This window comes from Triticum urartu, chromosome 7 (assembly GCF_003073215.2).
Source record: "Triticum urartu cultivar G1812 chromosome 7, Tu2.1, whole genome shotgun sequence".
NCBI lineage: Eukaryota > Viridiplantae > Streptophyta > Magnoliopsida > Poales > Poaceae > Triticum > Triticum urartu.
The window spans coordinates 113,298,143-113,315,148 of NC_053028.1; the positions used below are offsets into that span (position 1 = coordinate 113,298,143).

The 17,006-nt window shown below is 47.7% G+C and overlaps 2 protein-coding genes and 1 long non-coding RNA gene across 3 annotated transcripts; 1 reads left to right on the forward strand and 2 right to left on the reverse strand.

The window, feature by feature from the left end:
• Positions 1-5,857: 5,857 nt before the first annotated feature.
• Positions 5,858-8,356, reverse strand: LOC125518507. The gene is made up of 8 exons (XM_048683331.1): positions 8,252-8,356; positions 7,967-8,152; positions 7,570-7,867; positions 6,743-7,482; positions 6,565-6,663; positions 6,237-6,493; positions 6,057-6,132; positions 5,858-5,977 (listed from the first exon to the last, which is right to left on the reverse strand). Exons 1-8 carry the CDS (start codon positions 8,354-8,356, stop codon positions 5,858-5,860), a joined length of 1,881 nt encoding a protein of 626 aa, XP_048539288.1.
• Positions 8,357-8,503: 147 nt separating this feature from the next.
• On the reverse strand, positions 8,504-9,479 carry LOC125525459. Its single transcript, XR_007291304.1, has 3 exons — positions 9,413-9,479; positions 9,170-9,323; positions 8,504-8,701 (listed from the first exon to the last, which is right to left on the reverse strand). It is a non-coding gene; the product is annotated as an uncharacterized LOC125525459 (long non-coding RNA).
• A 5,920-nt stretch (positions 9,480-15,399) lies between these two features.
• On the forward strand, positions 15,400-16,773 carry LOC125523690 (inositol-tetrakisphosphate 1-kinase 4-like). Its single transcript, XM_048688750.1, has one exon. The coding sequence runs from the start codon at positions 15,577-15,579 to the stop codon at positions 16,603-16,605; it is 1,029 nt and encodes a 342-aa protein (XP_048544707.1). The 5' UTR covers positions 15,400-15,576; the 3' UTR covers positions 16,606-16,773.
• The last annotated feature ends 233 nt before the right edge of the window (positions 16,774-17,006 follow it).

Here is a 17,006-nt window from a genome sequence, read left to right on the forward strand (position 1 = left end):
GAGCACACTGTCGCCTCGTACTGGCGCATGTGTATAAAACGTGCTCCCTGTGCCCAAGAGTGGTAGCACAGAGGCGAGGCACCACTGCATCTGGCGTTTGGACGGAAGGAGAGGAAGCAAAGGTTTGTACTAGTCCTTCCATGGCTTCTCGGTTTTCTCCTCCCTTCACCTGATCCATTCTCTCAAAAATCTCACTTGCTCCTCTTTCTTGTTTGTGTGCCATTATTGCAGTCTTCTGGTAGAGAAGGGGCGCCGCCCGAAGCTCTCCTCGCCTCCAGCTGCGCCAGATGGAGCTTCTTCGTCGACCATGCTGGCCGCCAAGAAGGTGCCTGCACTGAACACGGCGTACAATGCCGGGCTGCTCCATTCCATCGCCGGAGAATGGAGTCCAAACATCAAAGGTGTGTTCTTCGGCATAGGCATGGAAGAAATCTGCAAGATAAAGGATATGGGGAACAACAACCGTATCTTTAGCATGTCCCTCTTAGCTAGGATCGATCCCAAAACCATGAAGATGGACATGGGTGATGGCAATCACGTTGTGATAGACTCTAGGGAGGTGGCAAAGTGCATAGGGTTGAATCCATGTGGTAGGAAGATAGATATCCCGGGCGGCGCTTGCTTAGCAGACCGGGAACGCTTGCTAGAGAACTTGCATGTGAGATTAGAGACAAACATGTCTCGCACCTGTAAGATCCTTGTGGTCAGAGTTAAGAAAATCATCCAAAACGCAAGCAAGGTGGCGATAGTAGGAGCAGAGAGAGAGAAGATGATGGTGGCATGTACAATCATAGCCGCGTCGTCGTTTCTCCTACCCAGGGGAGCACACCCAAAAATTGCAAATGAACTGCTGCCGGTGCTAGCTGAGCCAAACCAAATCTCCGACTATGACTTTTGCGATTATGTCGTGGAGGGACTGAGAGAGGGTGCGGCCAAGCTGAGGGAGGATCTACTGCACGACCCAACTCAGCTCTCTCTGCAGGGCTGCCTTGTTGTCCCACAGGTTAGCGAGATGCTTCTCCGTTCAATATTGCAAATATGTTTGTTTCTGAACAATCTAGCTGATGCATTTCTGTTTTGTTTGTCGGAATGAACATAGATTATTTTCTGCGATTACAATGAGCACGGGATGGAGGGGCGAGAGGCGCTGCCGTTCCCTCGTCTAGCATCATACTCGGATTTGATGATGAAACTGCAGATCAAAAAGCATGCAACAAGGAATGGTGTGGACGCTGGGTTTGAGGTACATTTCTCTTCTTAAATGATACTTCAATAAATGTAGTGTGGTTGCTAAGATCCAGTTCGATTATTCCCTTGCAGGCCGCGGATGTTCCTAGATTGCCGGCATTTAATGTCGTTTCTGCTAGCCCAGCTCAAGCACAAGGCTGGACCACGCCAAGTTCTAGTGTGCATGCTGCTCCCCCTGGATTTGGTGTGGCCCATGAGCAAGTGATACCTGCAGAGGTTAGCCATCCAAACTTGTTGGCTTGTGATCCAACTTGCTATTTTGTCCTCGTGTACTAACTAAGTGAGTTGTCTTGTTGCTGTCTGCTGTCGTAGATTCTTGATGCGATGGAGGAGGCAGTGCATCATCGACTGAAGCAGCGGGAGGAGGAATTCCTCAAGATGGTGGAGGAGACGCAGGGCAAAGTGCTTGAAGAAATCAAGAACAAGGCGGATGCTAAACGGCATAGAGACCTCGAGGACACACTTGATGATTTCATGGAGCGGGTGAAGAGACAAGCTCCAATGGCAGCAGCATCTCCTAACGTGAGCAAGAGTTCGCATCGTCCAAGGACGAGGACAGGTGATCTTTATCCCAAGCCATCAAAAAACGCAACTGTTAAATTGTGTTAATTGGGTAGTGTGTTGATGCGCACGGGGAGAGCATGCATGCATGGGCGAGCGCTACGCACGGGTTTGTTTACTCCTGCATGCATGACATACGTGGGCCATCCATGCATGGTGTGCGTGAGCCATGGACCCTAGGTCGCTGTGGGGTTGTGTTTTTGGTTGATTGTTCGAAAGCCATGCGAAACAATACTGATTGTCATTTGATTGTCATGCTGATTTTGTTCTTGTTTATTGCTTAGATGTTGCCCAAGATCTGGCTGAAACTTCACGCGAAGCTGCGAGGTCTTTGATGTCAGTGGTTGTTGTTAAAGAGGCCATACGTGTCCAACCAGGTGCGTAGTACCCCTCGAAACAAAAACCAAATAGTTTTCCAAAAAAGCATTGGTTGGCCACAAAAAATCTGATCACCATTTTGTTGCCTGTTCTTTTCAGAAACGCCTGGTGTGGCCGCTGCAACCACGGCGGTGCAAGGAGCTGACCTGAACGCATGCCCTTGGGTGCATGTGAGTTTGCTTGGGAAAGGTAGTGACAATGACTGATGATCCCGAAGTTAACTTGATTGTGTGAGGGTACTAAACTAAATTGAGTGTGCCTTGATTTTGTATGCAGAAATTGCTGTCCACGGGCCAGTTGATGAACCAGAGGAGAAGCCTATGATTGTGGACCACAAAGGAAAGGGGCCGGCTATTGACGGTGAGTGACGATATCCTTTACATGGTTAAAAAAATGCATTGATGATCAGATAGCTTGCATGCGCTCACATGGGTGCCTTGCCCATCTTGAAAACAGTGGTGTACCGTAGGTGCACTAGACAGACCACCATGCATGAGGTGCTGGGAGTGGGAGGTTCTTCCTCTAGAGAGCTTCATCCGATGGTGGCGCCTGTTGACACTGATATGACTGAAGGTAATGTTGTTAACCCGATGAGTTAAATCCTCGACGCTGACAAAAAAGTGCCTCGCTTATGATGAGAGCTTCATCCTTCTTTGATCTGTGCAACTGTTGTGCCGGATGCATTGCAGCTACAAAATGACCAGGCTGCAGGAATTGCCACGACCACGCCAATAGGGAACAGGAGGTTGGCACTGCCTCATGTAGGGGAACAAAGCAAGCCGGCCCCTCTTGGTTAGTGCAAACATGTGGTTGACTTGTTCAAACAATTTAAAAGTCGTCTAGCTAACGTATGTGTGTTGACGTGCTTGTAGCGGTTGTTCCAGCTTTGCCACCTGCACGTGATTACGGCTACTCTCCATTTGAGCTGGATCTACAGCATTTTTTACCCAAACCATGTATGTGTTGATTTGTATGAGAACGTTGCACTCCTCACTGAGCCGTCTGAGCTCAGCAGGTGCGTTTGTTTCCAATGATTGCACGTCTGCATATTGAAAGTGTGAACTTGGTTGCTGCTAACCGTGTGAGTAATTCTTGTCCTTAAATAGAACTTGGTTCGAGCATCACAACCCCACGGTGCTCAGGCTGGATGGGCATAAGATGAAGTACCAATTCAGCTTGCATGGTGAGATGATGTACACAGGCCTTAATGCATGGGTGCGTGGATGGAACGACAGGGAGAGGAGCATGATGCAGAGAGTTGATCTCCCAAACTGGAGAGGATTACTACCACCTGATGTTTCGGTAAGTTCAGCCCATGCAGAAAAAATGATATGGACTGCGAGTGAATGGTGATTCAAACTAATAGATTTGCGTGCATGTATTTTTTGCAGCTCCATATGGAAAATATTGATACTGAGCACGCGCGCGTTGTGCTCATTGGGTTGCTTTCGACGCCCAAGCTTGGTTTCCCACTATGCATGTGCCGTCTGGTACGTACAATCCTACGTTTCTACCGGCATCTTCATTTCTTCTATATGGCTGGAACACTAAAACTGCGTGCATGCACTGCAGATCTTGATCCCTGTGTGGCTTGCTCACGATTGGTCCCTGTACGCCTTCGACATGGAGCTGACCAGGGTCACGGTGATGGACCCATTCTACACACAGGTGGGATCCCCAGTGTACGAGTCGAAGCATGGGTCAACAGTTCACATGCTGCTTAAAGGACTCAAAATCCTGGGCACCTTATTGTTGGATGGCTGGGACATGGATATCTCCAAATGGACTGTTCGGTACAACATTGATATGCACATAGCTTGCGGCAGGTGGGTGCACGTGTACATCATTTCACGCTTTTTATTGCTAGGTGTGATGCTAACCAACTTCCTCATCGTATTGTGATTTGCAGCGGTGAATCGCCTGGCTACATTGCATACTATGCTGACAACTTCAACGCTTATGAGTTGGAGGAACCCGTTCCGCATGTAAGATTCCAACTACCTACGTAACCTTTTTGTGTAGATGCATTAGTGCTCATAATGAAAAAAATTATCAACTGACCGTTTTGCTCGCGTGTGGTGCCAAAGGTTGGTCTTCCACTGCGTCGAAGGAGGATGCTCTATGAGACACTAGCCTGTTCGGGCAACACGGCTGATCACCCAGGATTCATGGAGGAAGTGGAGGAGGAGGAGTAGAACGCTGGACTCCTTGCTGTCGACGTGTCGCGCTTTTGGAGCTGCTTCTGGCAAGGACATGTTTTATTCTCTAGCGTGAGGATCAATTGTTCTGCCCTTTTTGTAACTGTCTTGTTGACAGTTCTGTAAGCCCATGCATTGTGTCATGTGCTTTGCACTGTGTCGTGTGTTGAACCTAGTAATTCTATAAGTATTTTGGCATGGAACTGTACCAGCCATTGAAACCTATGACTAGCAAGTGTTTGTTAAGAATGATGTGTGCCAAAGTTTTAGCGTGCCTGCAATTATGCGGTTTGAAAATGTTAACATTACTATCCGTGAATTACCGTGGAAGCTGGCAAGAGTGCCATTGGCACGTGACGGGCCTGCCATGCAAAACAATTAGAAAAACACAGGTGAGAGCCGTTGCCCACCACTCCTTTCAAAAAGTGACCGTTGGTGGGAGCCCTTGGCTATATATACAGCATGCTGCCTACACTCCGTTGGGCTTCACTCCACCAGCATCAAATCCTCCCCAACAAATGTCTTCGTCATTCTCTTCGAGCTCAAGGTGTGCTTCTTCATCCCAGAGGCGTTGGGCCTCCCCAAGCAGGTCACCGGTGAGATACAGGGTGGGTCCACTGGACTATGAACCTGCGACGCCATGCTGGTGCAAGGAGAAACCCAAGGCTGCCATGTGGATCTCCTGGAGCGACGATAACCCTGGGAGAAGATACAAGACATGCGCCAAGTCACGGGTATGTGTCCTGATAACTGTCGTTTTTGGTTGCTGCCTTGGCTGATTCTTGGTTCTTCCCCACTGACATTTTTTTGTGCTCAACTCCCGTCAGATGGGAGGTTGTGAAATGTACGAGTGGCATGACGATCCAATTGAGGAACCATTCCTCAAACAACTCATCATTGATCTCCGCGACAGGGTGCGTCAGTTAGAGAGGATCAGCTCAGAGTTGCGTGATGCAGCAAGTGCAGTGCCACAACACCAAACTCCCCAGCTAGAAGTTGCTCCTGCTCCTACAGATAATTTAGCTCTAAATCAAGGATCTGGCTACGTGAAGGCATTTGCAATGTTCGTGCTGCTGGCAGCATTCTGTTACAAGTGCTTCTATGGTTAGGAGCAACAATCTTGTAACTGCATCCACAAGTAGGTGTAAGCCTTGTGTTCTAGATGTGAAAGATTGTGCTCCAGATGTGATAATTGTAACCCTAGCAGATGTAGTAGAGCAGTTGCCATTGCTTGTCTCCTAAGATGTTTATCTTGTACCTCTAATATGTATGAACTTCTAATATATTGCATAATAGTTGCATATGAACTCCTGCTTCTACCAGCCATGCTAAAAAAGATTCGCATCTGATACAATACGAGGGAGTCGATAATCAGACATAGTTTTGGTCCAGGTCTGTCCTAAATGATTGTTACAAACCAGATAGAGAGGTTTTTCCAATAGTTAGGGACGTTCAAAGAAAGGTAAGTTTTTCTAAAGAGCAATGAACGATCCTTTGACAGCTTCAAGGGCGTCGTTTTCCACTGGAGTTTGGTTACCTTGCATCCTCATTAGTTCGTAGATCATCAAGCTGCTATGTGATGCGAGCATGTCCTAGAGGAAGAGATGGTGTGAATTAGCAAAAAAAAACAAGCATGCAGTTTCCATACGGTATGACCTATTAGAAACATACTTTGTTCAGTGGTGTCTGCAGTTTGTCGCCGTCATAATTCCATGCAAAAAAGGTGGCGCACAGCCCGGTCTGCTCTCTGCATTTCGGAGGGACGAAGAAGACAATAATAACAGTTAAAAGAATCAGTCAAATATATCTGTTAATTATGAAGGTCGGGTGGTCGACAGTCAAAGTGCATACTTCTCAATGTTTTCCCTCATTATGATCGGAAAAGTGCGCCCCCAGTGGCTTGATTCACAATGCCAAGAGCTGAAGAAATTCTGGAGGCATGTGAACAACGCGGCATGCAGTTTGTTGCTAACAAATTCATGCATGCTGACTCGCCGATTGCTATACCCAAATGGCCCAATTGTTGGGTCGAATACGATGATTCTTTTCCGCAGCATATCAAATGCATATACAGTCCAACAATCAGGTAGTATCGTCGGGATGTACCACTGCATATATATAGGCATATCAGTGAGTTGGAATCGTAAAAATTGACACTAGCTCTGCTAAAAACACCTACCATTCGGCACGAAGCTGGATTGCAGGATGCTGTTCCTTCTTGGAAGCTACCCCTGATTGAGTGTACAGTCAATGGGTCGGCATTCGCCAAAACAGTTGTCTGCACATATGCGGTTTGGGGGGTTGTCATCAAGACAGAAAAGGGTGGAGAATTAAGGGGAGGTGCTGGAAATACTCACAGCAAAGTCAGGCTCGAGGAATTTCCTCCATATCAGTCCAGGAGTGTCCTTTGAGAAAAACGAGTCAATCTGGCCAAGCCTGCGGAAAATAGCTGTAGCCATCTCATGGGTCATTGCATCGTTAGATGCAAGTTGACGTTGGATTTCAACCCCCTCTAATGCTATGAGTCTTGGCTTAGGATGCATGATCCATTTCCTGCAGCGATTTGATTGGAAAGATGCAGTTACTAAATGAGAAGACGAAAAATTCTTGTGAGCATTCAGTAAAATCTTTAATGCACAGGGGATGCGTTCTTGCCTCTCAAGGTTTAGCATCGAGGCTGCAGTCATCCAGTCTCTTATGGCCCTGAGTACAGTTGGATTTGGTGGTACTGGGACTGATCCAGCTACCCACGGATCTCTTCCAAAATTGCATTGAGGTAGATCGATCTTCACATGTGCTCTATCGGTGGTTGATCCAAACAATATGAACCCGGGGGCTGGCCGCATCTCAGCATAGTAAGTAACCAAGATGGCTGTAAGGTTGTCGTAAAATGCAACGATCTTGCTTGCAATTTCATTGAGGCTTGCATCCTGGGATATGGCAATTTGGTTGAGTGGTTCTTGCCCATATGTTGGTGTTGCGGCGAGGACGTTCTGCGCCTCACGTGAACATGTTTTCTTTGCTGTGCCCGACTGTACGCTTGATGATAAACTTCCATCCCTTTTCCTAGACGCGGAACTATTGGCAGATAGGCAACCTGCCAAGGGAGAATGAGTAGTGTGAGATTGGATAATCGTTTATATGCATTTCAATGTTGAAAACGTAAGCATGATGGATTGTTTACCTGCAGGGTTGCCTGGTGGTGGTAGTCGAGGACCTATCTTGCTGACTAATGGGGTGCTGAATTGAGTTTGGTCAGTTGGTACATGAGGCGGTGCATCACAAGTGTTTGTGCCGTCCTTTTCCAAGATGCACTTTTTGTTCCCATGTGCCTTGCAACAAGTGCAACTATCTGCTAAGCATGCCATAAGCTTGTCTGTGAAAGTAAACATATTGGACTGGAACACTTGACGCATTTCTGATATGCTTGCTAGGCCACGGGCGTTCTGCTCCCGCAGAAGTATACCAAGCTTCTCCGCTGACTATATGTTACACATAAAAAATGGGGTTAGATGCGAGGGGTGACAAGTTGATGCTACAAAATGTGTGGATGCTTTCTTAACTGAATAGAAGTGACTTACAATGCTTGGGTACCATGTTCGTATGTAATTTGAAAACTCCTGCGGCCCGGTTTTGGTATAACTACTTCGCAACATCGGCGCGTATGTGGCATTTGCCCTTCTGGGCGCCGGCTTTGCTGCTTTCGCTGTGAAAGTTTCCTTAGAAGGGAAGCTAATAAGATTGCTCACTGACAGCTCGGTCCGTACCTGTTGAGTTGCGAAGATGGTCATTGCATGACATGGATGACAAATAATTGCATGTGCAAACTGAAAATATATTTAGCACTTGTGTGGGGGAGTGATTACCGTTGCACCGTGGTAGGAAACTTCACCGGCGCCAACATTAACTGTAATTTTGTCCACCATCTTCTTCATCAAATCGTAGTCGTACAGACCTATCCGCGGCGTCATGTCTCGCAGCATGTTTAGAACACCGAGATCAAGGCTGTCTAGTACGAAAAGATGTGATACAAACACCAGTAAGCAAAAAAAAATTAGCATGCCGATTCTGAATAATGTGAATGTGCAAAAATGTACTTCATGAAAATACCTGCAGGAACAGATGACAACCAACTATGTGGACGGTTGGGTTTCTCTTGGACACATCTGCCTTGAACTTCTTAACAGCTTGGAACAGATTCTTGAGTACATATCCTCCCCAATTCCAATCCTTTATCTTGCTGATATCACTCAGTGCAGCCCAGAAGTCTATGGATATGTAATCGTGCTTAGCAGTGGGGGCAAGCACATGACCGACTACAAAAATAACAAAAGCAATTTTGAAACAGTCCTGCTCTATTTGAGGGGATGATTCTGTTATGTCTCAAATTAAGTACGCCTCAGCTGCTTTAAGATTGTGCGTGCCTCTCTCGCTAAATGATGCAGACACACGCGTGTACTCAATACATGCTTCAGACGGCTCTACGCCTTCACCTTGTATGACTGAATTTCCACATGGGATGCCAAAGACATAGTTCAGGTGCTGGTCACATAATCCAAGAACACCTTGGCCCTCTAGATTTATTATGCTGGAATCTACATCAACTCTGTCCATTAGGTACGCGCTGTACTTAAGGCTGATCTTCTGCCATGATTTAAGCTCTAACATTCCATCAAAACCGGTTCCCCTGACTAACTGCCGCTTAAAATCACTAAACTGGCCTATGACCGATCCAACTTTTAGCAAAGAAAGCCTGGACGTGAAGCACGGGGTGCCAGTCAAACCTGTTGAACCACCGGATCCATCACAGTCGCTGTTCCAATCTTCAGGTGACTGCTCACTATTCTCTACTCAATTGATAACCATAGCTGCTTGGATCCCGCTAAATAAGTCAGACATCTTCGCCCTCTACGACTAATCCACCCTTGAATGAAAAACCTAGATAATGAAAGCAAGATCTAAGAACAATGGCGAGCGAGCATTACAATCGAACATTTAAATGCTAGGGGTGTGATTCGGGTGAGTACCTCTTGCCCTACTTGGGATGTTACCCTGCTAGACTGACGGAGAAGGACAAGCCTCGCCGCTGTCGACCAGCTCTACGGCGAGGGGGTTCTTCGTCCGCCTTGGTCCATCTGGTGGATTCTCCTTGGGCGGCGAAGAACAGAGACCTGTGTTTGCCTTGCCTCTGCTTGAGGTGGGTGGAGGTAGATGACAAGGACGAGGGGTGATGTGAGGGCGTAGTAAATTACGTGACGAGACGTCTCAGGGGAAAGCGACCCGGCCTGCACGGATGTGTGCTGTTCCACGAAACCTGTACCTCGTGTAGATCAGGGCCACTAATTGGGTTGTTTTGGTTAGAGTAAACATACAAACGTGAACATGACGGCGATTCTTTTTTCTGTGCGAAAAATCGCTGATCTAACATATGATGCTGCCTAAACTTGTTCCACTTTCTCTAACTTGATGAACAAATGAAAAATGTCGTGGCATGATTGTGATACTGTTTTGTGAATCTGTAATTAGCTAGTAATACTGTCAAAAGTGTCAAGCAAAGTCAAATGGTCGAAACAGTTAAACATGCTTGGTGCCTGGTAACAAACATGTGGGCGAAAAGTGTGTGTTGGCTGGACGATAGTGATCCACGTCATCACTTGCTGAACGTGTGGTCGCCCATGTCCAACGCTTGTTACGAATCATGCATGCACGCACATCTCCGAACAGGTACCAAACGAAGGCCGCCCATCAAGTACATGTCAGCTTTCCCTCTGAGGCCTAGGTCCCTTCTGCATGTGCGTGGGCCATGGCTGGGCCAATACGGGCCAAAAATAAATCAAATACGTGGTGTATACACTGGCAGCACGGATCCATATGGGAAAGCGACGCCCAGAGATAGCGGCCTGCCTGCAGCGCGGCCGCTATTGGCATTTTTCGGTGTTTCTAGCCTCTTTTTAGCTCTATGTGAGCTTTCTTTGCTATTCATTATTTTTGAAGACTATGAAATCTTGTTGGCACTTCTTTATTTGATTAATAAGATGGCCGTATGTATCATTCTGATGTAGAGGCCGAAGAGTCCCCCTTTTCGAAAAAAACATAACAAAGTTAACCAGGGTCGAAACTTTACAAGATATTAAAGAACACCAATGACGAAGTTGACTTCTTCCATAGCAACATCAGTTTCCTCACGCCGCCGTCATCATGTCTGGCGGGGACAGTCGGGACAAGGATTTTCATCCGTTGCCGAGGCCAACTAATGAAGACCGGCACCACAACAAGAAGGCACTGCCTTCAAGAAGGTAATAACGCAAGTCTGTCGTTGCTGACCTAGACCAATAAAGGACCAGGACAAGAATTTTCACCCTGGAGGGAGCGGTATTCAATCGGTATCTCGATCACAGATCGATCGATAGTCCATATCTGCCAGTACTCTCGCTAGGGCAAAAAGACAATAGCAGACTGGTGGTACGGCTTCCCACCTTAGACCAGTGACATGGTTATCGGGTGGCCACCCATGTCTCGGCATGGAATACATTCGGAGCCACTACTCTCGTGCTAGATGTTGGCATAGAACTGCGGGTGCGCCTCTTACTCATCTGCGACCAGCGCTGCTCCTGGCACTATCGAAGTTGATTTCGGGAGATTTCGGTAGGGGGTCCTGAGCTGGTAACCTTGATATGATGCTAATAGGGGACACAAGGTTTTTCCCAGCTTCATGGGTTTGGTGGGCAACTAATTCCCTCTCCTCACTTAAATTATCCTGGTTCCTGAGGAAGAAATCTTTGAGAATTCGGCATGCCTACTCCCTTTCTCCTTCCCATATGAAATCCCATGCCCATCAACCAATCAACATAGAGTATGTTAAGTCTCCCTTCACTGAAACCCATGGCTGTGGGAGGTGTGGAATTGACATTGGTAGTGAGCCAGCAGATATATTGCATCCAATAATCAAAGGGAATTGATCGAATTACTGGGAACTGAATAAAAAATTCAGAGCATCACACCCGTCGTTGCACAATTGGACCAGATATTCGGCCTAGAGACAAATAGAAAATGAACTCACTGATAAATAGAGGCTCCCTAACAATTTAAGTGAGTTGGCCATCCACAATGTTTTCTAAAACAAGTTGACCACCACGAAGTTTACCATCCTACCTAATTCGTACATGGCAACATTAAGGCATGTGACAAGCGGAACAGTATAGAGAAAGACATTGTATGTCGGTAGAACAAATCCAATTTTAAGGAGGTTTGTCGTGGTGCGTGTCCGTCCCGTGCATCAAAATTTTAAAGCAACGATCCAGCACACTAGACACCTCTTGCACTGTGAACACAACAGCTACATGTGCTACAACTTTTTATCTCGTTGCTTCATTCGTTACATTCCTAACACCTTCCATTCCTAATTAGCCTCTCAATGTCACACCAAGCTGCATTTTGTAACTGTACCAAGGTTCACATTGGTGAAGAAGCAGCCACACAAGACTTGTGTTGATGCTACGTCACGACAAATATATAGGGGAACCTGACTATCTCTCTTCACCACTCACTTAAGTAAACCGATGTTGTCGTTTATTTGATAAATTTCTGCAATTGTACCATTGCTACAAGCAGTAATTGACATTATTGGCAACATACATTATTGGTTGGACGGTTCCAATAACTAATCTAGTCTTTTTGATAAAAATAAGTACATCTACTGCTAAATTCAGTTCAACAACTACATGGTCTGATCAGTACAATTGTTTTTCACATCCGACACATATTTTTACATCTGAAACTCTGCCATCAGACCATAAGCCCATGGGGAGTCGATGAGGACACGCCGCTCGCCTTGGATGCATGCGGTGGTCTGGCCTCGGAATTATTCCCTACGACGGGGAGCAAGTTACTGCATGTGGTGGTGTTATCTCACTTGAGCTATAGATTGTGGTGCCACCGATGCATCTTCGTGAGGATTCTTCTCTATAGATCTAATGCCTAGTGCCGGTGGCTTGTTCTAGCAAGGTTGCAGGATGCAGCAGAAAGACTCCATTGTGGGTTTGGTGGCACTCACTCCGGCCAGTTTGCCTTCGGTGGTGAGATGCAATCTATGAACGGCGACTGGTGAAGAGGATATGGTCGTGAAGTGGCAACAATGGGGTTTCTAGCCCGGCGCATGTAGTTGACGGGATTGTGGAAAAGTGGTGGTGATAACACATGGTTGACTCCCATTTGGTGGTGCTTTTTGAGTACCCAGTCTCGAGCTCCGGGGTGAAAAACTTAGGTCTGATTCGAGTGGGCTATACCTGTCAACGGCGATATTTTTTGCGTCGTTACCTTGTTGAAGGCATTGCTTGAATATGCTTGGACCTGTTCTTCAAGGTGAAACCTTGAAATCTAGCCTCCGGTGGTTGGATCCGGTGAGGATGACGGTTGAGCGTCGTTTCCTTCTTAAAGACGTTGCTATTGAAGAACATTATTATCCTTGTGGTATCAAAAGATGGTTGGTGTGGATACGGTTGTCGTTCTAGTCTGCCGATCGCTATTTTGTTTGCTCTTTTTTCTCGCTTAGGAATAACTTTGGTCTTACGTGACGCTCTTTGCCGGCGTGTTTATTTTTTCTTTGTATGTGTTGGTATTGGCTGTGTGCAACTCACATAGCTATGCACAGATCGAATGTGTGTTCATTGTATTTACATCGACTTGATGCTTCATTTTGAATCAATAAAATTCATCCTTTATACCAAAATAAAATATCATAAGCCTGTCGGTAAATACGCATCCTAAGAGTGAGAGGGCTACTTTGCGTTTCGCCACCAATTAAGTTGTTCGAAAACTGCATGCTTTGATCTGACCGATTGCTTCTCTACTCAAATGGTTAGAGTGCCTGCAACCATACACGGCAACTGTGTCAAACCATAATTTCGCCAGTAAATCTCAATGGAAGCAAGGACATATCATTTCTCTATGGTTTCTCAAAAGGGAGCCTCAGTTGGACAAATGGCATATTTTTCCGATCACTCAGCTGGTCTTTTGCTTTTCCATAAACAAAGACATAGACTACTCTCTTCGTTTCTAAATATAAGATGTTCGAGTAGTTCAAGTACAAAATAAGAAAACTAAGAGAAAAATGAAAACAGAAGTTTTCCTAAAGAAAAATCAAATGAGGGTATTGGCACTACCCTAAAAGAAGAAACACAATATAGTTTAAAAAAATTATGGACAAATTTGTACAGAAATTACACTATTTCGCAGTATGTAACACTCCAGTACGTACTAGGACAACCAATGATCCAACTTCAACCATAATATTCCTTTTCGAGAACAAGTTGCCACCATAATGTGACTATTTAGTATCCTACTAAATCTGATTCTGCCATTTTAGCATCACCTAGTCCATGCGCTAGCGCACGGCAAAATTAAGGCAAAGAACGAACAGAAAGAAGGTCGACAATGAAGTGACGTAACGCATCAAATTTGGAGGAGGCTCTTGTGGTCCGTGCTTGATCACTGCAGAAAACGTTCAACAGATCAATCAAATCCACCGTGGATATGGCCGATGGAGATACATGTGCTACAAACAATTGTCTCATTGCTGCATTCCCTAACGCCTTCCATTCCTAGTTAGCCTACTGATGCGCAAAGCTCTGTTTTCGAACGGCACCGGGATTCATTCTGTCAGTGCCAGAGAAGCTGCACAACGACTAGCGGTGATGCTAGATCACCACTAGCAATATATAGGGGTATTTTGTATCTGCCTATCCCTCTTCACCAACCTTCTTTAAGCAAGGAAATGTCGGCGTTTATTTGATCGATTTCTCCAACTGTAATATGGCTGAAAGCAACAACTCACGTTTTTTTTTAAAGATCCAGATTGGCCGGCTTCATTGATTTAGCAGAGAGCATATGGAAACATTTTGATCAAGTGATCAGGTGGAAATACAGATACAATTGACGTTATTGACAACATACATTGTTGGTTGGCCGGTTCGGATATCTATCCTGCCGGTGTCGGTGTCCCAGCAAGCGCGGGAGAACCAAAGCTACAATCTCCGGCTCCTCGGCGAGCACAGGTTCATGAAGGTGGAAATCGCCGGCGAGAAAGCGAACAACGAGTCCGTCGTTGGCATGGTCGCGGAGGATCCAGACTTTCTGAATGAGCAGCGGGCGTTGTACCTATCCATTAGCGGCGTTTGCGATCCGCTGCGAACGATGGCGTCAGCGCGTCATGCGGGCTGATAGTGAGTGACGCCATGTTCACATATATCGAAGCGGAGGTGGTCGAAGAGGAGGCGTAGGAGACCGTGGACAGTGCCAGCTCCATGTCGACCATGCCACCACAATTGTTCATGCCCTGCCGCCATGGCCAGGATGCAAGCCCATCAAATCCAACGCCATCAACACGACGAACTCAGGCGATGAAGAGTAGCACATGGAACGCAACCACGGCTTGGGTAAGCCACTCTTATTCTTCCCCTCCCATTGCTACACTGCCGGTGAGTTTGCTGGACATGGAAAAGACATGACGTGAGACACAGACTTCGACACCACGGGCGATCATTTAGATTAGGTTAAAAAGTCTTATTCAACCTTGGTTTAGTTAAAATATGTTTAAAATGTGTTCCCTCCGTTCCAAAATAAATGAGCTAACTTTGTATACTAAAGTTAGTATAAAGTTGAGTCATCTATTTTGGAACGGAGGGAGTAATCAATTGGTCCGGTTTAAATTAAAATCGCCAGGTTTTCATTAAGCTCATTCTTTTTTTAAAATTTGATTTAATATGTATATGGATATGGTTAGATGGCCGGTTCCTGTAGGCGTGTTCACAGACAGATATCGTGATCGTTTTATGGTCCTGGCCTAACAAGGCTCTCTTTCTTCAACTGAAAGCGGTGCTTAGAAAAAGTGAGCGCAGGGTAAACGGAGATTTTCGATTAGCGAATGTGTTGCGGTGGGCGAAGTCCAACTCCATGTCGATCACCCCTCGGCCGACTAGCCGAAAGCACCTACGCGATTCCCATTCGGCGCGTAGGAACATAATTGTATGCTTGATCGAGAAGAAATTCATGAGCAGAAAAAGTATGCCAGCCCGTCACGAATATGCCCTTCCTACCAACCCGCCATGAGTATAAATCCAGGCGTGCTGTGAGCAGGGGAAAGGCACAAAACAAAGACACAGAGCAGAGCAGAGTGTAGATAAGCTTGCTAGCCATGGGAGGAATGGCGGCCGAGCAGGAGGCACCGGCGCCGACACGATCTCCGCCGCACACCTACACCATCGGCTACGCGATGCAGCCGGACAAGCTGGACACCGTCATCCAGCCGTCGCTCGTCGCCCTGGCAGCGGAGCGCGGCATGCGGCTCGTCGCCGTCGACCCCTCCCGCCCCCTCGTCGACCAGGGGCCCTTCCACCTCCTCATCCACAAGCTCTACGACGAGGCGTGGCGCGCGCAGCTGGAGGCCTTCTCCGCGGCCCACCCCGCCGTCCCCGTCGTCGATCCTCCTGCCGCCATCGGCCGCCTGCTCGACCGCGGCTCCATGCTCGACGTCGTCTCCGAGCTCAACGCCACCGTCCGCGTGGGCTCCCTGGGCGCGCCCCGCCAGGTCGCCATCGACGACGCCGCGTCGCTCACCGACCCGGGCGTCGTGGGCGCGCTCCAGTTCCCGCTCATCGCCAAGCCGCTGGACGTCGACGGCAGCGTCAGCTCCCACGCCATGTCGCTCATCTACCGCCGCGCGGGCCTCTCGGTGCTGCACCCGCCGCTGGTCCTCCAGGAGTTCGTGAACCACGGCGGCGTGCTGTTCAAGATCTACGTGATCGGCGGGCACGCGACGTGCGTGCGGCGGCGCAGCCTGCCGGACGTGCCGGCGGAGCGGCTGCTGCACCTGGAGGGCGACGCGTCGGTGCCCTTCCACAACGTGTCCAGCCTGACGACGGTGCACGCCGACACCGACGACGACGTGGGCGACGACGCCGAGATGCCGCCGCCGGGGTTCGTGGAGGAGGTCGGGCGCGGGCTGAGGCGCGCGCTGGGGCTGCAGCTGTTCAACTTCGACATGATCCGCGGGAGGAAGGCCGGGGGCCAGTACTTCATCATCGACATCAACTACTTCCCGGGGTTCAACAAGCTGCCGGGGTACGAGATCGCCCTCACGGATTTCTTCGACGAGATGATTCGTGGCGCCGCCGCTGCTACACGTGACGAGGCAAACGGTACCCAAGCCTCCAACGTTGTCTGAGCGTGCATGAGAGGACGTTCTGTACTCTCTGTCGTATGATTTTTGTTGTTCTACTAGAGTACTAGATCAATTTTGCATTCCTAAAGTAACGAATAATGATCTTTGCCTCGTTGGCTTTGGAAATTTAGGGTGATGGCAACATCTGAACAGCTCTTGCCTTTTTGATCATGACACTGGTGTCCCCATGCAACGCAAACGGTGCAACTGTGCCGATGTTGACATTGATAGCGCCCATTACGCCACCGTTATCAGTGGCCATGTGTAGCACTACGGTGGTGGTCCTTTTTCTCGTGCTGCTCCAGCTACACTATCCCTTTCTCGTGGTACAGCGGCCAGAAACAAAAAACCTAATCGCTGTCACCCGCATCTCTCCTCTACCCCCACCCCTCTAATCACCATCC